This window comes from Necator americanus, chromosome V, assembly GCF_031761385.1.
Source record: "Necator americanus strain Aroian chromosome V, whole genome shotgun sequence".
In the NCBI taxonomy this organism is placed as follows: Eukaryota; Metazoa; Nematoda; class Chromadorea; order Rhabditida; family Ancylostomatidae; genus Necator; species Necator americanus.
The window spans coordinates 33678596-33705612 of record NC_087375.1 but is presented as its reverse complement, the minus strand read 5'-3'; the positions used below and the strand labels follow the sequence as shown (position 1 = coordinate 33705612).

The window sequence follows — 27017 nt, the reverse complement described above, 5'->3', positions numbered from 1 at the left end:
CAATGACTGAAGAGCAATACAGATATAATATAGATCTACATAGCAAAACCAAACGTAGCAAACATAACAAAAATAAACATAACATACTAAAAAAAAGAAACTCAGAAAATGAAAAAACCAGAAAGAAAAGTAAAAAGAGTGAAAACAACCAAAAAATTATGGTTCAGCAAATGCCTACTTGATACGGTAGAGTCACAAGACGTGGAGAACATAGTAGTCGCATAAGCGACTGCGCTGGAAGCGGCATGGTGGAGATAGCTGTTGGAGTCGAGGTGGGACCATCACGAACAACAGCGAAGAATGGTGCCAGTGAAGGTCCCCTCTAGATTCTGACCGCTACACTTCGCCGCACCACCTCGAGCGCACTTGCTTACGCAAATGCACCGTGCTTCATGTTGTTTTGACACTACTACATAAATACACTTGAATAACATTAGCTCTACACTATTTTAAGTACTTTTCGCAAGAAATAACACTATAGTACGAAAAGTAAAATGTGGGAAGGTGGTGAGACTCTTTCAGAGCCGTTTTGAGATGACAACAATTTTTATCAGCGGAAGGTGTTTACGCAGATTCTTAGAACTGTGCTCTAGAAAAAAGGGATCTATGCGCAAAGAAAGGCTCATGGTTTGACTTCAAGGCATCGACAAACTTCTTAAGGACAATCAACTCGATCCATGCATGGTTGGATTTCCAGCATGCTAATGAGAATCACAGAAAATTGACTACTTCTCTATTGAGCATCTCCATTTGTTCAAGTTGACTAAAGCTGATTTGAACCCACTAGCAACTTTTAGGTATTTCTCTGTCTGTTTATAAATCTAGCTTTGAAGTCGTGCATTACTGAGCTCTAAGTCATCTCTTAACGGCGCTTTTTCTACCAACCCAACGCCTTAGCTATGGTTGCTCGGTAACTTGACATTGAACACATTAAGCAGCACCTCATGGATGTCATATGAGGTGCATCTAAGTGCTAAATGTTCCCCATGTTTCCCATTCGCTCCACGTACCGTACCTAGCCAAAAAGTGTCCTCGCAGTAAAATCTGGTATTTTGGAAAAGAAATGACCCTAAAAGCTTCGCAATCACGCAAAACTTTGACATTCATTGCTAAGGAATAACAGAAAGTAACAGCTACAATCCTTATATCAATGTGTTAAAACTGAATGGGTAGAAATGTCGAATAAAGGGAATCCCAGGTGAATTTTCAGAGAGCATGTGGTACAATGAAAAATAGACAATACGTACATTAAAGAAGTATCTGGCATAGACAGATATAATTACCACGCAGATAGATCTCTTCGCTCATTTTTGTTCAGCATGAAGGATGAAGAATAAAATTCATGTTGCTGAGCAATCCTTTTGGAATATGCCACTCCCTTCCATTTCAAATCCAAAATTGTGGAGGATTATGAATTGCATACGGTAGAACAATGACCTTGAAGGGCTGGGCAAGGTGTCATATGCCATAAGGTGCACCTAACCTCTCAGACAAGTTTACCGCTAAGTTTATCAACTTCCAGGGACGAAGGTCTGGTATGAAATAAGAATTTTGAATTTTTATTCTTTCCTCGAAGGAACAAGGTAAAAATTAGTTGAACAGATAGTAGTACAGATAGCAAATCTACTTCAAGTCACTTATAGATGTTATTTTACAGTTCAACTTACGTGGAATGTAATGACAAAATCAAACAATGCTATTGTGATGAAATCTAAAATGGTCAGCGTACGAGTGTGTTAGATCCATCCTGGTATATCATTAGTCCTCGACCAAAATGTGTGAGAGTTTATGGTATGTTCGAAGCTGAAACTTCTAGAGGTATATATAGCAATCGATTTGCTGGAGCCATATCGACGTAACCAAGTTTGTTCCTTTCACATTTGTAAAATTAAGCTATTTGTACGTCCAATAATGATTATGTTGGCTTGCACTATCTACATATCTGTTTTTCGAATACGCTTTCCTATAAGCGGTGTGCACCTGAATTTGACTGTCATGATTTATTTTATGCGACAAAGGGGTTTTAATGGCGCATGAGAGGTGGAGCTACGAATGAGATCTGCCGCCGTTTCAATTCCTGACATCGCTGAAGCGCAGATATAGCAGTTTGCCTCTGCGCATCGACAAGTCTCTCAAATCCTACGGCAGGGTGAGAAAGGTAAGGACGGATAAGGTAGGTAACTTGGACAGTTGTGGTTGCAGCTGCAATTACTTGTTTCAAAAATAGCTAGAAATACAAACCTATCAAATGAAGGAAGGATTTTCGTGGTTTGAATTGCGAAAGTGATCCCACTGACTTTCTAGTCCCAATATTAACATTTTCCTGCGATACACCTCACTTCTATAAACTGTTTGCTACAAGGAAAATCTGGACATTTCCTCGGTCCGTACAAATAGTCACTGTTAAATAAGTACTGCAGCTACAAAATGGCATCTATACTTAAACACAACACACTCAGTGCGGTCTAATAGAGAATCTTAATTCACCTACCATGTTCTTACCGCAGTTTACACCTTTACATTAGAATTTCAGAATGTTCAGACTAATCTGTCCGCCTGGGGATTATATGAAGACTGAACGACTGCTCAGTTTCGCCATTCTTCTCGCAGCTGTCGGTCACGATTCATATGTGGAGGGAGCGTGGACATTATGCAAGTTTGATTCCTTTTCTTGAAAAAAAAAACTGCGAGAAAGAAGAGGACCAAAGCAGAATAGCATGACAGTCCTCATACACGAGAAGCAATAGTTGCATCGACAAGGAAACTCGGAATTTATTCCAATCGTTCTTCTTTTAAACTTGCAACTTCAGACAATCAAAAGATCCAAAATCAAAAGCTATAGCGTCCGAAATTTAGAACTGCAGAGGTATGAAGTTCTAAGTTTGCACGAATGTACACATCTAGACTTCTCCATCAGCATAGGCAAAATATTCGCATGAGTGTATCTAAGACGCAAGCGAGATTGTGTACTCTGTGGGCAACCTAAATGACCAATATTTCCTGGTGGCCAGAGGTATGGCAGCGTACGTAAAAGGACTTCGAGTTGTTCACAGATAATGTAACGGAGAAAGATGGTACAGGAAGTTCCAAATAGGACGACCTTCCTGTGCAACGTGACGCTACTACCGACACCATTAAACGCAACATACCACGAATCTGACGTGGTGATGGAATCCGCGCGAAAATCTACAGTTAGGGTTACAGTTTGCCGGATCAGGAATGTTTCCGCTCATATCTTCCTGATCGTCGTAAGAAACGTGCAAAAAAAAGCGTGGAAGACGGCGTCTTTTTAAGAAGATTTCACTAGCAACGCGCCACCCTTATGCACGCGCCGCATCCAAGAGCGATCGGTCGAAGATCAGTGATGTCTTTTTACCAGTCTATTCAAGTAAAACCAATGAGTAGGATGCTGAGCGGGCAGGAACGTTTGCATAGAGTAATTAAAGTTATTCCCACGCCGTTTCTTACGACGACCAAGGAACCAGCGCTGATTCCGCAGACTACAATCTCATCTCTAGTTTTTCCCGCCGAATCCGTCACCACGTCAGATACGTGGTATGCTACCTTTAAAAGTTCTGCGTGTTTCGCCGTCGCTGATGGGACGCTGCGAACAGCCTTTGACTGTTTCGATGATCGAGTGGTCACAGAACAGGGTTGTGAAAGTTATTTCAGCCAGCAGATATAGACGGGTCAAAACGAAATGAATCACGAGTGTAGTTGCGGTGCATTTGCGCTCGTGCTCGAAACGGCGCGGTGGAGGCAGCGGTTGGGACCGTAGCAAACTGCAGCGATGGGTGGTGCCAACTACAGTTTCTCCTAACTGCTACGCTCCACCGAAGCGCCTCGAGAAAAGCCGCGTACGCAATTGCGTGCCTGCTTCATGTCATTTTGACCCTGCTATACAACGGCGTTTCTCTTTGAAAAGTAAAATTGATTGTTGGAGACTACTTGGTGCTCCATGTTTACTAATCTAGAATTTGTACGAAGTGAGTCAAATAATCACAGGCAACTTCATCACTAAAAGCTGTTCATCCATCATAAGTGCTTGAAATCGCACGCAATGCTAGCAACTCATATAAGCACTTACGACAGCTGAATGAGTTAGTTAAGAAGCAGCAAAACAGGGATCTTAAAACGACTAGGATTAGTGCTGTGAATATTTCGAATGGCCTGGAAGTATCGACCTACAATCCTAAGTGAAATAAAGGCACCAACTTCAGCAACTTGATAATATTGAGCAAACAGCAACTCGTGCAACCCAGCATGGAGAGGTGCAAGCAACAAAGAACTTACGTACGACCTCGCAAGGCTTTCCAGAGAGACGATAAAAGAAGAACTCAAAGAGAGAAGAGCAGAAGTGTTGGCTGAAGGTACACAGGCGGGATAGAGCATTCACTACTCCCGTCGAAACTTCACCAATCGTAAAACAATAATGACTGGATCCCAGATGGAAGAATCGCAGAGAAGGGGATGGAAAATGTCATTCAACTTCTACTCAGATCTCTTTGACAGCTACATCCATTTGCCTCCTCACCATCTGAGGGAAGATGGACATGTCATTTCAAGGGTCCTCCTTTCCGAAGTCTAACATGCTATCATTTCGGTAAGAAATCGTACGACCCGGTCCCGACAGAATTAGACCAGAACACCTGAAGAACCTACCGCCAGTCCTCATCAACACACTGTCGTCACTTGCTATCTGTTGGAATGCCAGGTTCCTAAGCAATGGAAAACCACTAAGACCATGTTGTTGTATAAAAAGAGAGATCCACATGATCACGGCAACTATCGCCCAATCTGCTTAAAGTCCGTCATCTACAAGGTCTTTACAAGAGATCCTTAATAGGAAAAACTCTTGGATGAACGACAGCTATGCGAGCAAGCAGGGTTTTGAAAAGGGTTCAGTACGTTTGACCACATACACACGGTTAAACCCATAGAGGTATCGTGAGAGTACAAGCTCCAGCTTTGTCTCACTTTCTTCGATTTGAAGGAAGCCTTTGGTACACTTCAAACCGAGCGGTCATGGAGGCCTTGAACAACCAGTGCGTCCTTACTCCATACATAAAGATACTCCGTGAGTTGTAGCTTCACGACCAAAAGTTTCCCATTCACCAATAATGTCATGATCGACGTGAAGAGAGGGTTTTGTCAGGGTGATGCAATTTCACCGAAAATATGTATTCAGTGCCACCCCTGAGAACGCAATGCGAGGATTGGAATTGGATAATATGGGAGTGAAAGTTGACGGCTGGCATTTACACCACCTTCGTTTCGCTTTACATCCTTCTTATAATATCAAGCATCAATCAGGCTAAACGGATGTTGGCCGAATTTGATGAAACGTGTAAAAAGATCGGTCTTCAGCTGAACCTAGACGAGAAGATGTTTATGAGGAACGGATGGGTTTCTGATGCCTCATTCACGTTCAAGAACATATCTGAATGCTTCAGCTATGTATATCTACGTCGGGAAATCAACATGATGAACGACCTGACCTCCGAGCTGGGCAGAAGAAAACGAGCGGCTTGGAGAACATTCAAGTGCATCGAGGATGTAGTGGAGAGGACCAAGAACATTAGCCTCCGTGCTCACCTATTCAACATCACCGTTCTTCCTGCTTTCACCTACGCTTCAAAGACGTTTGCGTTTCGCAGGCAGAAGAAAAATGCAATCGGCGTCATAGAACGCGGAATTGAAACGGTGTTGCTAGAAGTATCCCTCTTTACGCAAGTGAAGGAAGGGATTCGAAATTCACTCATACGTCACCGATCGAAGATCAAAGACGCTGCCGCATATGCCAAGGAAAGCAAAATTAGGTGGTCCGAACACGTGATGGGTTCCAACGACAATCGTTGAACCAGAGCCGTAAGCGACTGCATACCACGCGACATTAAACGGACCGCAGGAAGACCGCTGACCCTGTGGTCAGACCTCTTTACGAAGTCCTTCAAAGAAAAATGCGATGCTCTCCGACGATGTTACGGTATGGAATCGCTTTGCTAATACTAATAAGATTGCAGCTCGCATGTGATCCCACAGATCAAAAACCGCAAATCTTTTGATGCAGAGCTGACTCGTTGGAAATGACTATGCACTCTTCCTTCCAAAGGCATCAGCCCACGAATCCCCCATAATCCACGAGTCCGTATAGACATAACTCACCTGAAATCCGCACCAACCCAGATTCGTGGAATGATGCCTTCAATTCATTTTTTATACATTTAGTGCTCATCCAAAACGCCTCAATGGGTCTGCGTGCCACAATTTCGGGTCGTACAATAGGATAGTTTCAACCTTGCAGAAAGGAGCATTTTGATGACCTTGTCTGCTCCAAGAAAGGTCGCTGCATCCGCGTGTTTTACCGAATTGTTCCCCACATGCTTTGAACAAAATTAGACCCCAACGCCGAAACGTTTGCCGTCATAAAGAGTGTTAACAATCTTAGCTCTTGCTTCACATTGACAATCTTCCGTATATCATTTTTGTTGAAAAATACTTTTTCAATGCAAAAAAAAACACATCACAAATACAGATACATTTCTAAGCGCACCGGAGAAAAATAGTGTAAAGATTTCCTGCAAAAAAAAGAAACGTCCGTCAAGAGACACAGTAAATTCATATCCAGTTATGTCCTTAATGTTTCAGCCACCAAGATTTGTATCGAAGGTGATGACAGCTCATCCGGTTCGACTATTTTAGAAGAAGTCAAAAAAAAGTGCCACTCACTCTTGAATAATCTTGGAAACGTTGAAAGCGGGAAACACTTCGACGAGATAGAGTCAACGTTTTGTGAAGAGGCTGTGAAATGTTGTATGAAACCCACAACGTTGAGCCAGACACAATCAAATACAGATCCACATCTCACTTCGGGCAGAAAATATTTCTCCACATGCATTCTGGATTATAACTACAATCCTCATATAAAAAAAAATACATGCCACATCAACATAACTTTTCGCAAAAAGTGTACTACGAATCAAACATCGGAGGAACAATCTCAAAATACAACTGCGAAGAGAAACGCTTGCATTAGTGTGAAAACAAAGGAGATACAAGCGATGGTTACCTCTTCGAAGAAAAAAGTAACAGAAGCTGTCCCGAACACTTTTTTGTTCATAATCGACGCTGCTGAAAGTAAAACTAGTGGCGACTCGGAGGGCAGCAGCGCGAATACTACCTATAAAACGATACCACCAGACGGAAATGAAGAAAGCGAAGTGGATGGAGAACTTCCCGAAAACACAGCGAGTGTTACGGCAGTGATTAACGGTACGATCGAGCATACAACGTCGATACAACGTCTCTTCTCTGCACATTCACACCCAGTGACGCAAGCAACAACGCTGTCGACGACAGTCCACACTGATGGAAGCAGTAGCGCCACAGCCGGTACAGCTACACTAGCAAGTGATGTCACCACCTCTATCAGTTCTACCTATTCGTTAAGGATCCATCGCACAAGGCCTGGTGTGGAAACATACCATTATTATGATGGATATACCGATTCTACTGATACGCACCCATCACAATTCCAACGAAGGACGAGTGGAGTTGAAACCACATATTATCACGACACAAAAACCCACCTACCGGATGGCACGACTACATTGGTGGAGGATATTGGAAGGTCTACTTCCCCTACGTATTTATCTCAAATTAAAACTTTTACAGAACCACACAATGCACTAGGAGTAACATCTGCTATAGTTCCTGAAAACACTGACTTTACTTCCACGTATTCATCAGAACTCCAGAGAAGATCCAGTAGAGTGGGAACCTCTTACTATTACGGAAGAAAAACCCACTTTTCACCTAGCACATCTACAGTAACAGAAGATATTGGGAGGTCGACTGCTACTACTCACGAAACCCAAATTAGAACCTCAACAAAGCCATACAATGCACCAGAAGAGACCCTAGCTACAGTTTCAAATTCTGCTGCTGCTAACGGTTCATCTAGTGCTCCTAGGACAGAAGATAACGACTCTGGCTACACTGCTTCAGAAGTAACATCAGCTCCTGCTACTAGTTATACTAGAGGAAGAACGAAAGCTTTGTTTAGTAGTGCCAAAACAATAGAAGAAGAGAGCGGTTCCGCGAAAGTTACGTATGCTCCCAGAACTCAACAAAGAACCTCTCCAAAATTGGCTTCAACTGCACCATTCACCGCCACTTCTTCAACGCACTTCCTAGGAACTCAACCAATAACGTCTGCACAGCCACACACCACTCTAGAAATAACATCGGTTACAGCTCTTAGTCATTCAGGAAGAAGTATTAATGTTTTATCAGGCGTAACAACCGCAGAGAAAGATGTTGATAGCACTTCTACACATTCGCAAAAAACTCAGTCATCAGCAGTTGAAAACGGAAGTTTCACTGCCTCGAACAAGAACACTGCTCTACCAAGTAGTACCAGTAGTGGCAGAGCAACAGAAGAAAAGGGTATTTCCGCGAAATTTACGCATGATCCGAGAACTCAACAAGGAACCTCTTCGAAAATGACTTCATCTACACCATTCACTTATCCTGAACGAAGTGCTAGAACTTATTTAGACAAAAGCACCTGGGACGTGGAAGATCTCAGTTCTGCCACTTCTTCAATGCACTTCCTGAGAACTCAATCAAGAATCTCTACACTACCATTCATCACTCCAGAATTAACGTCAGTTACAGTTCCTAGTTATTCGGGAGGAAGTACCAGTGTTTTACCTAGCACTACAACCGCAGGTAACGATGACGATAGCACTTCTACACATTCACTAAAAATCCAGTCGCCAGCAGGTGAATATGGAGGTTTCACTGTCTCCAACAAGAACACAGGTTTGTTAAGCAGTAGCAGGAGGAAGAGCAGTGAAGCTCCGGTTAGCAGTACCGAAAATATGAAAGATAATTGGAGAACTCCTTCTTCTACAACGCATACTTTAACGACTCTGAAGGTAGCCTCCACATTATTGCACACTTACAAGGAACTACCGTCAAAAATGGATTTGAATACTCACAAAACAGTCACCGGCGAATCGTCCAGCAGCAACAGCTACGCAACAGAGTTCGAATACCCTACCTCTTTCTTCAGCATTTACTCGAAGAGAACTACGTTGCCACATAGTAATCCAAAAGATGCGCCAGCGACGCATTCTAGTAGTTCTCATACAAGTAACAGGGGTGTAGCTACCACTACAATCTCAGGTGCAGTTAGGAGTACCACTAGTTCCACACATACTCCAGAAATTCAGCGGACAGCTGAGTCTCCAAACACAAAGGAAAGAACGCTGCTCACAACCTCACCTCTTTTCGCTGAAACTGCTCGAGGTACTAGTTCGAAAAGTGATTTCAGCGCTACTCCCTTTTCTTTCATGACCTCGCAAGGAACAATTCAGTCAACTAAAAGTTCCGAAAGTTCATCTTCCGCTTCAATTTCTACTACATTCACCTCAACAATACCAGAAAACACAAAGCTCATTCACCATTCAAGTGCTCATGATCAAGTTCATGAAAATATTTCGGATGAAGAAACAACGACAAGGGTAACAGGTGTACTCACAACTAAAAACACAGTAACACCTTTGACAACCTTGTCTTTAATGACATCAGCGAATAAAAAGCAAGTCGACGAACTTTCGCTAAACACTTCGGCTACAAGCTCTACAGTAGAAACGTTAGAAAGCGTTTTGGAGCCTTCTGACGCTTCTGACAGATTTACAAATGGCACAGAACACCCAGAATTCGGGAAAACATCTCATAGCTCAACAGCTATCCCAGTGATAAACACCGCTTTGGGACTAACTAAAAGAAACGTTCAGCTCACAAATGGGACGGAACACCCGGAAACGAAGACAACATCGTACAGTTTAACAGCTGTTCCAACATTAAGCACCATTGCGAAATTTACTGAAAGGAACACTGAATTCAAAAACGAGACGGAACACCCGGAACTAAGGACAACCTTCCACACTTCGGCAACTACTTCGACGTTAGGGACAACTGAGAAACTTACTAAAAGACATTTTTTGAAGCTGTTTTCCCCTTCACCGCCTAAAATGATGGGCTCTATGTTATCTATTACGGAGCAACAAACCTCTCAGCCATCGTCACAACGACACACAAATTCGACTTCGACTTCAGCACCTAGCAGCAAAGCAGTGTTCTTACAGTTCACTGAAACTACATTAGAAGACGAGCTCAGAACAGAAAAAAGTACTGTGGGAAGCTATACTTCCCGAATCACCTCACCACAAACAACACCAAACACCATATTCTCTTCTACGCTGCCCAGGATCGATGGGACTTCATTCTCGGAAGACCATTCACGTCTAAAAACCTTGCCATATGGTTCCAGAGATAAAACGTCATTTACAACGACAATATCTGCATCTACAAAAACTAGTGAAGAAACAACAAGAAGTAGGAGAAATCTGTATTCCCTTTTTCAGATCATTACATTATGTTATCACCTGCATGGGTACTATTAAGGAGCGCTGGAGGAATGCGAGAAGCCTTGTCCGAGCGGTTACATTGAAGGTCCTGCGTACTGCTACCGCATTATTCCAATTAAACTATCTAGAACCTACCGAAAGGTAAGAATACACGCACATCATCAAAGCAGGTACATGCATAATGCAAATCATCGTTGGCATTCGCTATAGTTACACCAAAAAGAAACACGAGAAAGGTCACAATACATATCATTCACTAAATATCTTGATGAAACAAAGTGAAGATCCACCCACGCACAAAAGGATGCAACTTTTGAAAATAGAAAATAGAGTAGTACCTTGATAATAGCAAATAAAACTCATACGGGTAAAACTCAGTGCTCTTCTAAATCGACCAACATTTAACGAATTTTTAAATACATATGTACATAATATCCTTTGGGTGTAGGTGAAAAGCTTTCAAATCATAGAAACTCGTCGAGTAAACACCAACCTTATTACACAAAGGGTAGATTTACACAAAGGGTAGAATAACTGTGTGATTTGTTTTAAAAGAATATAATTTAAAAAACTCAGGCAGAATGAGATATTTAGTGCTTGTAGAGTTTCTTTAAGGATGAGAACGTAAGAAATGGAATTTCGCCATCTTTAATTTCTATGTGAGGAATACTTAGGACAACTCATAATGCGAATTTTACTATGTGAGTTAGATCAAAGCAGAGCCACAACATTTTATTATAAGATCAATGAACAGGGTCTTATTAAAGATGTTAGAAAAAAAGGTATTTAATGCCGTGGAATACAACAGTGTTTTCAGGCACTGGGTTTCTGTCAGACGAACGATAACTCAGACCTAGCTCGTCAACAAGACTTTCTTGACCCTGAGGTTATCCGCGTCGCAAAGGAGTTAAGGTAGTTCTTTTTGCAACATGTTTCATAAATTTGTAACGCAAAATGTATACCTTTTTCTGTCCTTTCCGCTTACCACATTTATTCTATTCTTCATCTATCACAGTTTTTTTTTTCTAAAAAGAAGATAGCTCCTTTTCGATCAACGGAGGAGCGCAAGACATAATAATGATAAGTACTTAAAATTACGCAAAAGTATGACTTGTATTTTACTCAGTTGCTGATGTTTGTATTAGTTGCTTTATTAACTATTACTTTCTTGTAAAATGACCATCTCTTCGCTTAACAAAAACGATGATTCAGAAGTGTCGATCGCAGTAATTGAATGAAATGAAAAAATTGGACTGAAATTAGGAAAAAAGCATTTCTGTTTGAAAAAACTGTATTTTCCAAAAGCTGCCATTTTCAATTCTTCTTTAATTCTCTTATTCCCGAATTAAAGTTGTAAATTTCAGCCAACAAATGAATATACCAACGACTAGGTTCTTCATAAACGAGAGGACATACCGAAACAGAGGGAAGTTGCGGCTGGTCGACATTAATGGGACAGACGGCTCTACACTTGTTGTAAATTCCACTGTGTCTGCTAACGAGGTCGTCCTTAATGTGGCTGCACTTTGCAGAAAGACAAGTATGTGCTTATGATATCATGATATCGGGTGTGGTGCGCATCAGGAGGTACCCAGAGCGGCTGTCAGAATATACCCTTAGGTGCGTCGATGATTGCGCTGCGCTGCGGTCGGCAGCATGCAGGATGCTCCGCCCATCTACTTTCTGCGGCTGAGCCTAGGCAGACTGATCAAAGTTATGAGAACTCCAGATTGCGATAATGACCACTGCAATCCGCGTAGATGGGGAAAGTGTGCATGGGGTGGTGTGAGATAGCTTATTTCTTATCGGATTCAGATCTTGAAGAGTTTAAAGCTTCGTTTTATTTGTTTCTGAAATCCCACTCGTACTCTCTTTATTTTTCAAGTGCTATATAATATTAGTAATATATAATAAGTAATAGTTATGATAACATTAGTTTATATTAGATTGTTTTATTGGTGTTCGAGTGATATTGATGCTATCAATCGTCCTGGCAACTGCGAAAACTGTGTTGCAGGCACACAATATTCCTGGAGGCATATCTTGCGGACAGGACGCCGTATGATCGCGGGTCAACGAATGTTTCTAGACAAAACTTTTCTTAAACATGAAAAAATATGGAGTGAAGTAACGGGAAAACTTACTTTCAAAACTATACTCTGATAGCTACGATTTTTACCTTCCTGCACGAGTGAAGATTTGCATTCAAGTTCTACTCTAGTTATGTCAGAGTATCCAGGTAGAGATATCATTCGCGTCTTCGGTGGAAGGGGTAAGCGGAGCCTAAGGATGGACAGTGCGCTGGACAGACGTAGCGGCGATGCTACTGCTACTAGCACACCGATCGGCTGCACCCAATTCGCTCGGCGACTAACTGGACTCCTGAGCCCCCCCCCCCCTATCGGGTGATATCAGGTCAAAGCAGCCTGACTTCTGAAGCGATCCACTCTAGCATTCTTTTAGCCCACCTATCGTCGATTTTTCTCATAATATGGCCTTTCCATCTATACCTTCATTTCAATATACATTCTGCTGGGTCGCGAGGACGGGACATTGGTCTTAAATCGGAGCTGGGAAGATGGGCTGGGTGTCGTGTGCAGCAGTTAAACTTTATAAGACATTTACGGGTACTCTGGGCATTAAATGGCTTCGTAGACGTAGCAGCTACGTCTGCTCACGTATCCGCTGCGTAACAGAGCGCTGGAAGAACCCTCAAGTAAAAAAAAATGGGCACGCACCTCTTGGTTCGTCAGTTGCTCCTTTCCCTGACGGGTGGAAATGTTGCCCATGCTGTTCTCATCCTTTCACTTCTTTTTTCAAGCCGTTCGTCATACTCATAGAATCTCCGAGGTACACGTATGTCGAAGTTTCTACGATTTGGAGACCTTCAAGGTGTACTCCTCTGTCCTCGCTGTAGACTTCCTTCATGAACTCTCTTCTTTCTGTTTATTCACATTCCTATTCTCTTCCTTCCTGATTATTTTGATTAATAGTTTAATTAGTTTAATTCCTTGACCATCTTCTCTGCTTCACTCGTACTTCTCGAGGACAATATCGTCCGCAAAACGGAGGTTTGAAAGGAATCCTCCACGAACACCAACACGTATGCCACTTTTTTCCCAAGCAAGTAATTTCATTATCCATCCACTGTAATGTAACCGTAAACAGCTTTGGCGATATAGACATCGTCCTTGTCGTACCTTCTTTCCAAAGAGTGTGGGGAGTATCGTGTCGATCGTAGCAATTGACTAATGTCTTCCCATAAGACGCGGTCACAACTCGATCGGCCAGCGTTGACAGTATTTCATTCGATTCTACATTGTTGAAGGGTTTCTTATACACGACAGTAGCCAGGCGATATTCCCGGCAAACCTCTATGATTCATGATTAAGCTGGAAGGCGGTAGGTTGGATTCTCTGTCGGGCATACTCCCCTGTCCAATACAGTGCTATGCAGGATTTACTGTTCGCACTCTCGAGGCTTAGGTAATTAAACTTTATGATCATAAACATTGCATTATAACATTTACATTATAACCATAAACAATTATCTGAGCAAAACAACATAAACGATAACCGATATCGTATGACAATAAACGTAAAGTTAGGTAACCTTCTAATCGGGATTGGATGCGGGCTTGTTATCTACGTCTGGTTGGACAATGAATTCGATGAATACGTAGGAGACGTACACGTAATAGCCAGTGCAAGGACGCGGTAATGTAGCGATAGCAGCGACAGCGTAGCGTATCCACAACAAGCGCAGAATTACACACAATAAATGGTGATGGAATAACACGGTAGTGGGAGATGAGGAGGCAGTGAAGCGAAAAAACGAAACGATCGATCCTGTGTGGCAGAAAGGTGGTTCAATACGAATAAAATGAGCCCACCACGGAATAAGGAAGACAAAGTAATAAAATACTTCACTCAACGTAACGGTGGATTAATGCTGCAACGATTCTTTCCCCTGCGTCTGGCGGGGAAAAGGGCTGTGTGAAAGAGCGTAGAAGAGGTGGGGTGGAGGAGTAGTGAAGTAGTTGAGGCTTTGGTGAGCCAACTGGCGCTGAAAACTGCGGCATATCGCCAGAAAAACGCGTCCAATCCAGATTCATCAGCTACTGATGCTGGTGGCTAGCACTTGATGATGGTCATGAAGCGGCGAAACCGTCATCGCCTGTATCTTTGCCTTTCGTGCGTGATGTGCAAGTGTAGCTTGTGCCTGTTGTTTGACGACGGAAGGAGAAGTAATCAAAATGTTATATCGAATAGTTTCGCTCACTGTCCACTGACGATAATCCTTCTTCATGAAAAGAAGAATTCTCATGAAAAAGGCGAGTGGCAGACAACAGCCTGCGAGACGATTGCCGTTCAGTTCCTATCCCCAACTGTAAATCTTTATATACTTCTTCGGTGGTGTTTCCAAAGTTTCGCCTTAAAGACTTCGAGAACAATTTTGTAGAGGGGCTTCTTGTTGCAGATCACTTCCTACAGCTCCCCATAAAACGCCTCCAATTCGGATTCATCAGCTACTGATGCTGGTGGCTAGCACTTGATGATGGTCTTGAATTTTTTGCTGCAGAGGGAGGGGGAATGACCCGACGAGGTGTCAAGGGGGCTGACGACAACGACGACAGATGGGTGCATAACAAAAACAACATCAGTGCATTTCGTTCTGCAACTTTTTCTCCACAAATGACTACTGTACCGTCATCCATTTGTCACAAGTCGCTCGTTCTGCTCCTAGTCTCTTGGAGAACAATCACGTGGAATTTGATGATGCTATACAGCTCAGAGCAGGGCACGTAGGCTAGCATCTGTAAATACTGTTCTCGCGTAGTAGTCTTCATTACTAGTTGTAGACGTGCCGCCTTGGTCCGGAATACAAGTCATTTTAAGCAATTTGAGATTTCATCGCCTCTTAGTGGTGGCCATACCGTCTGAAGCCTGAGGCGGTACTGCTCAATGAGCAGTGTATTGAAGCACTGTATGCTGGAGCGACATGTGCACTTTTCTCCATACTGAGAAGCTCTGCTATGGTGAGGTATCTTTTACCACAGCTCGCCGCACAATCTATATTTATCAGAGAGCAACATTTTAGTAAGACGGTGATGAATCTTAGCAGCGGTTTACTCTTAACTCGGCTTACGATTCCGAGAACATGGAGGTGGCGAGCTCCTTCTCAGCTGGCTGGTGAGCCCCTGCCTGAGGATTCCTCTGTAGTTCCTCTTTGTATCGCAGTTTACGAGTCAACTCCACGCCACCATAAGGCTTAGAGCGATATGGTGAATAAAACAATTGACGAAACAAAGAAAAGATGCGTGTGTATAGAGTGTGTGTCTCTATTCCTCCGTTTGGATAGCATAATTTTGAGCTCAATTAGCGATTTTCACTGCACCTGAGACATTCAAAGTGAGGCACTCGAATATCGAATGCTCACGTAACTAGTCAGAACGCGAAACGGATGATATTTAATTTATGGGTGGGCTATTTTTCGGTGGGGGGAGCTCGGGACGTACCCGAGCTAATTGGATGCAGCCGACAATTAAAGAGAAGACAAGTTAAGACAAGTTACCACAAACTAATTGATACATTTCAAAGTTTCCTTATATAAATGCGCATAAATATATAATGCTTCAAAACACGTGTGAAGAATTGGAATCTACTAGTTATGTCACGAAAATGACTATCAGCGAGTACTGCCCTGAAATTCCCACCTTGTTACGCAGAAGACTACGTAAGAGATATATTTGTAGTATATGTATATGATATATTTCTTTCCTGTACGAGTAAAAGTTTAGCTTCAAGCTCTTCCCTGGCTACTCACTTCATTGCGTTTTGGAGTTCCTGGATCATTGGTGAAACTAACTTTGTCTTGTCTTGTCGGCTAAACTGAATCAGCTCGAGTACCTCCTGATACGCAATCACTCTTCGACATTAGTGGCAGCACAAGAAAATAACTGTAAACAAAGTTTCTCTAAAAGCCTAGCACTGCTTCTTATTCTCTTAAAGGCATCACCCCACAAATCTGAGATGCTATGGATTTCAGGTGGAGTATTCGTATACGGCATAGTAGATTATGGAGAGGAGTGTGATTCCGTTCATTTCTTCCTAATTTCCGTAAAAAACGGCCCGGAAGATGCGGCGCGCGCACAATGCTGGCGCGCTCCAATCGAACTCATTGTAGAAGATAGTGAGCCGGAACGCTCGAAGCCGTATCTTCCGGGTCATTTTCTACGGTAATTAGAAAGAAATGAACGAAGTCACCCTCTCTCAATAATCCACGATTCCGTATACAAATACTCCACCGGGAATCCGTACCACCCCAGATTCGTTGAGAGATGCCTTTAAAATCCAGCTTTGTGTGCTTCTAAGAAAGACTAAGTAGATACGTATATGTTTCATGAGAGGATGTTCATGCATAGAGTCCAGTCAGAACGACATGAAACACAGACTACACAAGCAGATGTGCTCGAAGCGGTGCGGTGGAGGCAAAAAAAAAAAATCGAGGCGGGACTACGGAGATGAGTGGCGGTAGCGAGGATTCTTACACGATTCCAACCGCTACGCTCCACCGCGCCGCTTCGAGCGCAACCGCTCACGCAACTGTCCGCTTCATGTCGTTTTGACTCAACCATACCACAATTTCGTTATCAATGCATTTCAGAGTACTGTGCATCCTTGCCTTGTGAGTTGAGCGATTTCGCAAAATTTGGTAAAGAAAAGGAGCTGATCATTCCGGAGAATCTGACAATAATCAATATTGGCGAAACAATCGAGTAAGCATCTACTCATTCTAATGTTCTGGTGGTTTTGAGATTCTGTTCTGACATTAAACATGAGTTCTACGCGACAGATTTGTCCAAGTTATTGTATGCACGGTATTCGGTATCTCAATTGCCAGGCTTCCATGTGCGTCCTCCGAGAGCAACACTGTCATAACCTTCACCTGTAAAGACAAAGGGAACATTCGACCACATCCAAGCAGAGTCAACTGCGACGTAAAAGGTGATTTAGCGGAATTGCAAGTGAATTGATATTCAGCTGAGCGGTGAACTCGGCATCATGATACGTTGTTTCTCTAGGGTGGAGTAACACGAGCTATTAAGTAAGAGTAAAGACAGCTACCTGAAGCTTGGTGCAGTTGTTAACCAGCTACACCCGAAGCGGCGCGGTGAAGCCAGCAGTTAACAGCAAGGTGGGACCAAGTCGCTAAGGGGTGTGTATCGTTAGGTACCCACAGCCTCCTCGACAACCTATCCTTAGGGAAACGACTGCCAGCGGCGTTCGTTAATTGCGCTGCGTAGCAGTTAAAGGCATCACCCCACGAATCTGGAGTGGTACGGATTTCTGGTGGAGTATTCGTATACGGGATCGTCGATTATCGAGAGAAGGGTGATTCCGTTCATTTCTTCCTAATTGCCGTAGAAAACGGCCAGGAAGGTACGGCTTCGAGCGTTCCGGCTCACTATCTTCTACAATGAGTTCGATTGGAGAGCGCTACCCTTGTGCATCGCCGCATCTTCCGGGCCGTTTTTTTTTTAAATGAAAATTAGGAAGGAAATGACGGAATCACCTACCTCTCCATAATCTATTATCCCGTATAACATACTCCACCTGAAATCCGTACCACCTCAGATTCGTGGGCTGATGCCTTTAATAGCGTCAGCAGAGCATTGCGCTGTGTTTGCCTTATGTCCCGTACATCACATCGTCCATTTTCTGCCCTCATGGTCTAGTGAAGTGCGAAACATGCCTCGCAGGAGCATGTTATCTCTTGTATTGCTTCTGTACGGAGTATCGATCACTTACGTATAGAGATACATCGAACGATTGCACACGAAATACCAGAAATAGAAAATGATAGTGTTTTATTTGTGTAAAACGAACAAATCGAAACTCTTACAAACTACTGCAGTATCTTACCTGCATTAAATACTCTGTATGAATACAAATATATCTATATCTTCTATATAGTTTCTTCAGTCACAAATGTACGCCTTCCAACGTCTAAGTTGTTGTTTTTACTCTTTTTATCTTTTATTTTGGAACGTTTCAGCTTCAGTTAGTTTTCTTTCTAGTTTTTTTTTTCTTTGTTGTTTTGTTCTTGTACAAATCCTCCATGTTTTGGCTTAATTTTTAGCGTTTTCATTCTCCACGTTTTTTCGGCTTTTCTATTCTACGTTGCTACATTGTTGCCTTTTCGTTCTTCGAACCTTCCTAGAAGTCAACTCTACCACGTTATTGCAATACAAACCATGGCACATGACCTCAGTGATGCGGTGATGGATGGGTTAGTGAACACAGCTACCCTACGATATGCCTGCTCTGGCCTACCGACAGCCTCTTCTGCAGGCACTTATTCGGCTGCAGACGGCTGCGGTTACCTAACGATCGCCCCCCTCCCACCCCAGTCGCTAAGTGGTGCTACCGAAAGTTCTTCTCGATCGCAAGTGCTAACTTCATCGTATCGCTACTAGCGCCAGCTTTTACGCACATGTACCAAGCGTAATGTCGTTTCATTATACCACTTTATTTACTTCGGACTCGAAGATACTTTGAACAGCGCAATATTTTATGGAGCGCTACAGGACTCAAGATTACACAAGTGATGTTGTGAGGGAATGAAAAGCGTGTCGCTGGAAATCCGGCATAAAATTTTAGTCTATTTCAAATGTACATTGTCAATTGGTGTGCGGGGTTCCAAGTAATTCTTGAACTGGTATCAAGAAAGTGTTTTCGTTTGGAATTTTTGATGTTTCAGACACAAGTAAAGATCAGGAAAGCATTGAAACTTCCTGGAATACAAAGGTACAGACATCTTGTGAGAAGTGCCATAGTTTGGGAACTGCTTCGTGCGCTGTTGTGTCAGGAGGATTTTCTTGTACTTGTAACCCAGGATGGACGGTAAGTTAACATTTCGAAGACCAGTTGTGTAATTTTTGAAAAAGCCTTCACGGTACACGGTTCCCTTGGAATTTTCTTACTTATCAAAAATCACATGTTTTTCACACATTTATTAAAGACATCACCCCACGAATCTGAGGTGATGCAGATTTCAGGTGGAGTATTCTTATAAGGGGTAGTAGATTATGGAGAGGAGGGCGATTCCGTCTATTTCTTCCTAGTTGCCGTAAAAACTACCCGGAAGATCCGGCGCCGCACAAGGCTGGCGCGCTCCAGTCGAACTCCTTGTAGAAAATAGTGCGCCAGAACGCCTGAACCTGTATCTTCCGGGCCATTTTTTACGGCAATTAGGAAGAAATGGACGGAATCACCCCCCTCTCCATAATCTACTATTCCGTATACGAGTACTCCACCTGAAATCCATACCACCTCAGATTCGTGGAGTGATGTCTTTAAATGACCAATTAATTGGCATTTAAGTAATCCAGCATTTAAGTATGTACCACCTAGGTATTCTTCCAGACTTAACTGGAGAGAATATTCGTATCATCGATCCCGATGATAGATAAGGGGCGTGGCGTTCGTTGTTGTGATTATTTTCGTGGCATAACTACTTGTACCGGCCACGAGACAACACTCTGCGCACTCATTCATTTGATCACATTGCTTGCAACTGTTCTGTTTATCTATACTCATATAATAAATACGTTCCACTGAACCATCGTCTCGGTCTGCTCAATTCTAATAGAAGCCTTAAGCCTCTAGTCACCCACTCTATAATTCAAATATGTCAAAACATCGAAAATTCAATCGAATCTCATCAAAGACCCATGCAAATTGCTATAAATGAAGTCATTCCAATCGTGGTGTCCGACTGGCTAGCTAGCGTAGTAGGGTCAAAACGACGTGAAGCATGGTGCTGTAGCGTGAGCGGCGCGGAGGAGCGTAACAGTTAGGATCGCGAGAGGATCTTTGATAGCACAATTCATTTAGCGATGGTCCCACGTCTATTCCAACCGCCATCATCACCGCCCCGCTTCGTGCTTGAAATTGAAGAAGCGGTGTGGGACCTTAGTTCAACTCCAGAGCCATGTTGTAGCTGAGCGGTGGTCTAGCACAAGCGCTTACGGGCCACAATCAGGTCGTGTTGACTCGATTGTAGCGTCCTTTTTTTTGAAACACGATTGTAGGATAATGCTCACTCGCTCCTTTCCAAGGTGTATTAGCTGTTTCTCCGTGGTTGCATGTAGAGGTTTTCAACGGTAGTGCCACAGTTTGAATAACAGTAATTCTACAAGATTCTGTAGGAGCCCATGTTCAATATATAAAAGAAAAAGTTTGCTCTCAATATCGACTATTAGAATATTTCGTTCCAGGGATACCGATGTATTAGTGCACCAGATATGTGTAAATTGCAAAAATGGAATTGTGGGCAGAATGGTAAATGCGTGACAATAATAGACCAGGTACCGTTTTACTTTCTATACTCCTTGACATGAGGACGGGTCGTCACATTCTGCGGCGAGAGAGCTTTGAATACTGTATATCTCAGATGCAAAATGCAAAGGTTTGTAGTAATCTACCTGTAAAGCATGCGTCTAAAGATCTCATATGATGACCACAATCGGGTGCCAGAAGCACATAAGACATAAAGAACCCATCTTGGTTCGGTATGCCCTGTTTCAGGCTTACTGTGCTTGTGACGAAGGATTCGGTGGAACTCATTGTGAAATATCGATGATCCACATTTCATTTAATGGACAAAATGAGGTAAGAACTGCAGAAGGGATGGCATACTATTCAATCTCGAAATTCAGGTACAATACCTGAATTTCGCGATTCATTCATCCTAACGATTGAACGCTTAGATGAGTAATGTATAAAACACCATCTGTTGAAACGGGAAGTTTCCATAAGTACATACAGAATTCTTGATTGGAAGAATTAACATCAAGAGAAAACTGTAAGCTAATCATTTCAGAGTTCATTTCTGTCTCCAGGCACTGCTTCAGCTCTAGCGCTTACTGCAGGCGAAACATTCACGATAATTGCAAAGGCTGTTCTCCTCATTCACGTCCCACGAACGGAACCTGTAAGGTGTTTCAGAACGGTTGTAATTTTCAAGTTAAAAAGAACTTAATCACAAGTGTAGTCGCGTTGAAGTGTAGTTGCACTCGACTGCACTTGTGTCAATGTTCGATGAAGTAGTTCTCCATCATTTGGGGGGCACTCATTCGGCTCATTTCGGCGCCCTTATTTCTCGAAGTAAATAATCCAATAAGTCGGGGCCCTAAGGCCTAAGTGTTAGTTTTAGAGGATCTATGACATGTAAACTGAAGTTACTGAGAGAAAAAAAGTAAGTTAGAGCGTCGGGAAATAAGGGCGCCAGTGAGTGCTCCCCCCTCCCTTCCCAACTACATTTTTCCCCAAATAATTGACTCGTATTTGTATCTGTACCGACAAATATATACAATTCGAGCAAAACAGCAGGAAGATCGGTGCAGTTGCGCAATCAGCTGCGCTCAAAGCGTTGTGGTGAAGCTAGGAATGGAGATCAAGGTGGGACTTTGCGCGATTATTGGTGCTAGCAGTAATCCCCATCAATTCTAATTGCTACGTTCCAGCGCACCGGTTACGCACCTGCACCGAGCAAGCTTCAGTTGGGTTTTTTATTCGCTATAAATGATTTCACAGGATCCTCAAGCATCATATCAAGAAATACGTTCAACATTCTTGATGTGCGCTGGTTATCTGTTTTTGTTTCTTCACCATCCTGGTCTACTCCTTCTGGACATGTATAGATGTACACTTGCGTGGTACGGAACTACTACCTTCTACTCACTTGGTATGTTCATGTGATCTCGTTCTTCCTATTAGAGAAAAGAATCCGTAGACAGATCAACCTTTTTGCGGCTAACAAGACATAACCAGGTTAAAGGCGGCATACCATGAATTTGATGAGCGAATCCGCGGGAAAAGCTAGAGATGGAGTTGTTGATAGTGTGATTCCGCTCACATCCCTAATCTTCCGTAGGAACCGCTTTTGTTCCTACGGTGAACGTTAGAACGCTCCTCTTTGTGTACATTCTGGTCCGCTTACCAACCTATTCATTGGTTTCACTTGAATAGGTAGTTAAGGAGAACCCGCTGGCTTTTGACCGGACTTGCAACGCTCCACACTTGTCAAAGTGTGGAGCGTTACGACTGAAATCGTCATGAAAAGCGGTGTCTTTCACGCCGTTTTTTACGATTAAGGAAAGATGAGCGCAGCCACACCTGATCGCTCGATCGCCGCATCCAGCTGCGCAGTGGTCAAAAGCCAGTGAGTTCTCCTTAACTGCCCATTCAAGTGAAACAAATAAATAGGTTGCTGAGGGTACCAGAATACATAGAAGAGCGTTCTAACGTTCTTCGTAGGAACTAAAGCGCTTCCCACGGACGATTAGGGAGGAGTGAGCGGAATCCCGCTATCTACAACCCCGTCAGATTCGTGGTATGCTGCTTTTAAAGGCGGAGGTGTGCTATAACCGTTGGTAGTTTTAATGAGACGTTCATCCGAAGCGACCTGCAACGTCGCAATTTATACTTCTATCTCCTTCTTTAATATGGTGGACTCAAAATGGCCTGTATTCTGGTACATTTTCATAAGCTGCTGTGTTCGAAGCGGTATGGAAAAGCCCGTGCTGTTATTGAGATGAGACACCATCACTAGCTTCAGTCAAAGTGTAGTGGAGCTGTGTGTGAGTGTGTGTGAGTGGAGCTAGCAAGGGCCTCTATCTCATCATCCTGTCATCAACCCGCTAAAACTTCAGTAGCGTTTTGACTTGACTATGTTACATATTATCTCGAAGAAATTAATTTGCTATTTGAAAAATATCTTTTAAGAGTGCAAACTTATGGGCTGTCAAGTGATGCATAACTTTTTGCAACATTGAAGGTGAAAGGTGTGAGTAATGTGGACGATAATTTTTGCAATGGCACTGAAGAAAAAAACGAAAAAAGTTTTTGCGCACCCTTAACCACAATATTTTTATGTTCCTTAAATAGAATTTGAAACATCAACTGTCTATGTTAGGCGATAAAGTCTCGCTAGCAAATAAGCGAAAGGTGGGCGATGGAGATACTGTCAGGTATACATATATACTTCCGAATCACACAGTCTTCGCACCCAGCTAGAATGAAGTGTAAGTTGGAGAAAGACAATTGACTATTTACAACAAGCAATTAGGATGAAAATGAGAGGAGGAAGATGAAATATCACAGTATGTTCATTTGGAACCTATTCTTACAAAAAAAATTTTGTGAACATATGAATGAAACAAGGTGCATTGAGATTTAGGCCTGAAAAGTTTTGTGCCGAATGTTTCATCGTTTATGATCTACTGTCGCAAACTGTGGCCAAAGTTAAAATCATGTTACTCTTCTGCAGCGTTGTCCTTAAAATTCAATTTTCAGTGCTTTGTTCATGCGTTCTTCATATTTTGTCGAATACCGGACTACAACAGCTAGATATTTCGTGTCCTGCAATATAATGATATCAATGTTCCTATTTCAGCACTCACCACATACGCGCTTGAAGCAGTAAATGCTTACGAGGTCATAGTAGTAAAGCAGCGTAACGTTTGGGGTCTTGATATCGATGAGAAGAAGTCGTGGTATTACGGCTTGACAGTACGTTTCATTTTGCAAAACTCACTCCGCTTGTTTAGCTACTAGCTTGTTGAAGCATCTTTGTGCAGTTCGATCTAGCTGAGTGTGTAGAAAGGGCGTGCTTCAGTTAAGAGGAAAACGTTTACGTTTATATGCTTTTCTAGTTTCGTCTGCTGTTTTCTTTCGCCGCAGTGGGTGGTGCCGTTATTGCAGTTGGTGCTAGCGCATTCAATCAGGTTCGTACAATGCGTATCCTTGGGACCACTCAGCCGTGCCCTCGTTGACTTGTACTGTAAAGGCGCCGAAAATTGCCTACACAGGAGAAGGATCGTTCTCAAGTGACAAATGGCTCTCCCATTTGAAAAAAATTTGAGAATCATTTGAGAATTTGAGGTTCATCAATCGACAGGTCATTATCAGAAATGAACAGCTAAGTCAGTCGGCGCCTTAAAACCTGAGAATAACTCTTAAAAGATCTGTGAAATAGAGACTAAAGCTACTAAAAAAAAGTAGTCCACGATCAGCTGGGCATTCATCAAGCTCCTTGGTAGACTTTGATGCAAGTTTCGGACACTTGAAAATCGGAGTGAAATACCGGATAGTCAGCAAGTTACTTTTTGCAGCAATTATGCCAATGAAACGACTTAACAGCAATAAATGACTTAAAACGGAATAAATTACAATCTTCGTGCTCTATTTTTGCAGTGCATGCAGAAGTACAAGCCAAACAGGGCACAGCTAAGTGTCCCCACCATCATGTAAGACCTTCCTTCAATAGCCTTCACTGAAATATTGATGCATTAGTTATGTAGTGAAGTCGAAATCGTGCATTGAATAAGATGGAAAGTGTTGATGGATAAGATAGTACATGTATTGTATCTCCGTGAAGTCATGATGGGTTTTCAAATCCGTACAGTTCAAAGCAGAAGACAGAACAATATATGCTCCACGACATTTGAAGAACATCACAGTGATAGCTCACATTAATACTTTGGAAGACGAGATACCATACTGTTTCGTGGTGACTTGCTGAGATCTATAACCTTACTTTTTCTTTTTTGAAAAATGTTTATAAAACGTCACTTACCTCTCCGTTTTCAGCTCACCACACAATGGACCTGTGTGGGGATCTATTCGCAGAACTCTATAAATTTATGGCTTCCATTAGTTCTTCTGAATTTGATACTTGCATTAGCTGCTAGTGCTTATTCGTACAAAGCATCATTTATTCAATGGTACTTGCCGCAATACGAAGAGAAAATGGAGAAGAATACAGAGAAATTGGATTTGGCCGCGCGGAGCAACGTTGAGAAGGTAAAAGTATAGTTATATTTTCTTATTCTGGTGGAGAGGAGCAAAGTGGTTTTGTTTTTTGTTCACATTCTAAGAATAATTATGAATAATTCTAAAGCAGTTCCGTTCAATAAGCATTCTACGGTGAAATGTAGTATAACTACAAGGAAGCAAATTTTGTAGGTTGGTTTCTAATGGCGCAATTTCCTATACAGGTACATACACGATGTTGATATTAAACTAGTAAAGTCTCACTCACATGAATTCATAGCTATGAAATTTCATTTCATGGTTGTGGATATCAATTATAAGGCAGTAATTTGTTGATCATCCCCTTTAGCTGTAGCTAACCTTAAGCGTCTCTATAATGATCTTTTGAATTAATTTTTTGAATTTTTCTTGAATTAGTGTAAGCGGGATATTTACTTCACGTTCATTGGGCCATGGCTATTGTGTGGAGTTTGGATTCTGCAGACAGCATCAAGTTACCGGACGATGGACACATCTCTGAATCTGTACGTTTTTGGTTGCTCTATTTCTCCACTCGTTTCTTTTTTCTTGCAATAGGAGGTAAAGTCAAAAACTCTGTTCCATCCGTACAATTCAGTATCACATTGGCTATCGGAAGAAGTATTTACTATCCAGTATTTATTTGACACTCGTCTGAAACAAACTCGATTACAGACTAACAATGATAATTCCACTACTCCATACCGTCTGCAATATCCTCCAATCTGTGCTCACTACTCCAACGGTTCGCCTCTTCGTTCACTATATTGAAGGCTGTTAACAGCAGCGACCTAATTACAGACGTACAGCAGAGCACTCCAGCTGGCCATGAGAACAATGCCTAAGAGCATATCACCTGCATGTGATCCGGTAACTATGTGGACAAGAGGAGAAGTTTTGCAAAGGAGTAAAATTAGGAAATATGGAGGAAAAGTAGAAATTTTACAAAACAACGCGATATATCCATGGACTCCAGCGTTTGAAGTGAACTTTCACTTTATTGCCCTGTTTATTCGACTCACATTCGCCATACACATCGTAGTGCAATTTCAACATATTTTTTTGTTCCATTCAAGCATTACGTTCCAAAATGCAAACGTGGTCGCATAAAGAAGTGTTGGATGCGCACCTACGCTAAAATGAGGGTAGAGGAGGAAAGCAGGACAAAATCCGAACTTATCTGGGTCAGTAGTTCTTTCCTAATATTGATAAATCCAATCATCACTAGAATCTGAAATCCTGATTTAGCAGCTTCGATAATTTTCACAGTTAAGTTTCATTTAAGGGAGTGTTCGTTAAGGAACTATGTGACCATGGTGTATATGAATACAGTAAACCTGTCCTAGATCAACTAAGGTCAGTTTCATGCTTCAAATTTAAATCTTGAGGGCAAGTGCTAGTTTGTACTCCTACATATGTTTGAGCGTTATTGTTTATTTGTCAGTAACGAATTGATCGAATCAAATTTAAGTGAAATATAATCTCACTTTTTGTCAACAAAGATGAATAGAAAGAACGCTGACTCATTGGGAAAATTGTAAAGATTTTTCAAAAAGTGCGCAGGAGCTGACTTCTCCTATAGTAGGCCCGCGAATATCGGAAGATATCTGCCGATGACCCCACCACTTAGAGTGATGCCCTCTGAAAAAGAAACAAGGAAGCAGGCTCATTCCTTGTAGATAAATTATTAACGACTTAGTAAGCAAAGTCAGCACCATAT

General features: G+C 42.3%; 3 protein-coding genes across 5 annotated transcripts in view; 2 read left to right on the top strand and 1 right to left on the bottom strand.

Annotated features, from left to right (window-relative positions):
- Window positions 1-1788: 1788 nt before the first annotated feature.
- Window positions 1789-27017, top strand: part of RB195_016038 (uncharacterized protein) — a gene marked incomplete at both ends in the record, with an annotated part of 31667 nt that continues 6438 nt past the window's right edge. Inside the window, 21 exons of one of the 3 annotated variants that reach the window (XM_064207013.1) lie at window positions 1789-1863; window positions 5314-5819; window positions 6629-10407; window positions 10477-10580; window positions 11257-11351; window positions 11804-11979; window positions 17106-17217; window positions 17343-17446; window positions 19203-19345; window positions 20722-20811; window positions 21032-21115; window positions 21327-21437; window positions 22040-22190; window positions 23901-24016; window positions 24160-24231; window positions 25097-25309; window positions 25697-25803; window positions 25973-26042; window positions 26099-26281; window positions 26374-26481; window positions 26583-26653. In XM_064207013.1, the coding sequence (XP_064062894.1) occupies window positions 1789-1863; window positions 5314-5819; window positions 6629-10407; window positions 10477-10580; window positions 11257-11351; window positions 11804-11979; window positions 17106-17217; window positions 17343-17446; window positions 19203-19345; window positions 20722-20811; window positions 21032-21115; window positions 21327-21437; window positions 22040-22190; window positions 23901-24016; window positions 24160-24231; window positions 25097-25309; window positions 25697-25803; window positions 25973-26042; window positions 26099-26281; window positions 26374-26481; window positions 26583-26653 (6470 nt within the window). Of the gene's footprint in view, window positions 1864-5313; window positions 5860-6628; window positions 10408-10476; window positions 10581-11256; window positions 11352-11803; window positions 11980-15549; window positions 15632-17105; window positions 17218-17342; window positions 17447-19202; window positions 19346-20721; window positions 20812-21031; window positions 21116-21326; window positions 21438-22039; window positions 22191-23900; window positions 24017-24159; window positions 24232-25096; window positions 25310-25696; window positions 25804-25972; window positions 26043-26098; window positions 26282-26373; window positions 26482-26582; window positions 26654-27017 lie in introns of those variants that run through there. The other 2 variants (XM_064207014.1, XM_064207015.1) reach the window with 2 other exon arrangements.
- On the top strand, window positions 7062-9858 carry RB195_016040 (uncharacterized protein; the record flags this gene model as incomplete). The annotated part of the gene is made up of 2 exons (XM_064207017.1): window positions 7062-9661; window positions 9807-9858. 2 exons carry the CDS (start codon window positions 7062-7064, stop codon window positions 9856-9858), a joined length of 2652 nt encoding a protein of 883 aa, XP_064062897.1.
- RB195_016039 (uncharacterized protein) lies at window positions 10267-10692 on the bottom strand (the record flags this gene model as incomplete). The annotated part of the gene is made up of 3 exons (XM_064207016.1): window positions 10267-10316; window positions 10458-10527; window positions 10597-10692. 3 exons carry the CDS (start codon window positions 10690-10692, stop codon window positions 10267-10269), a joined length of 216 nt encoding a protein of 71 aa, XP_064062896.1.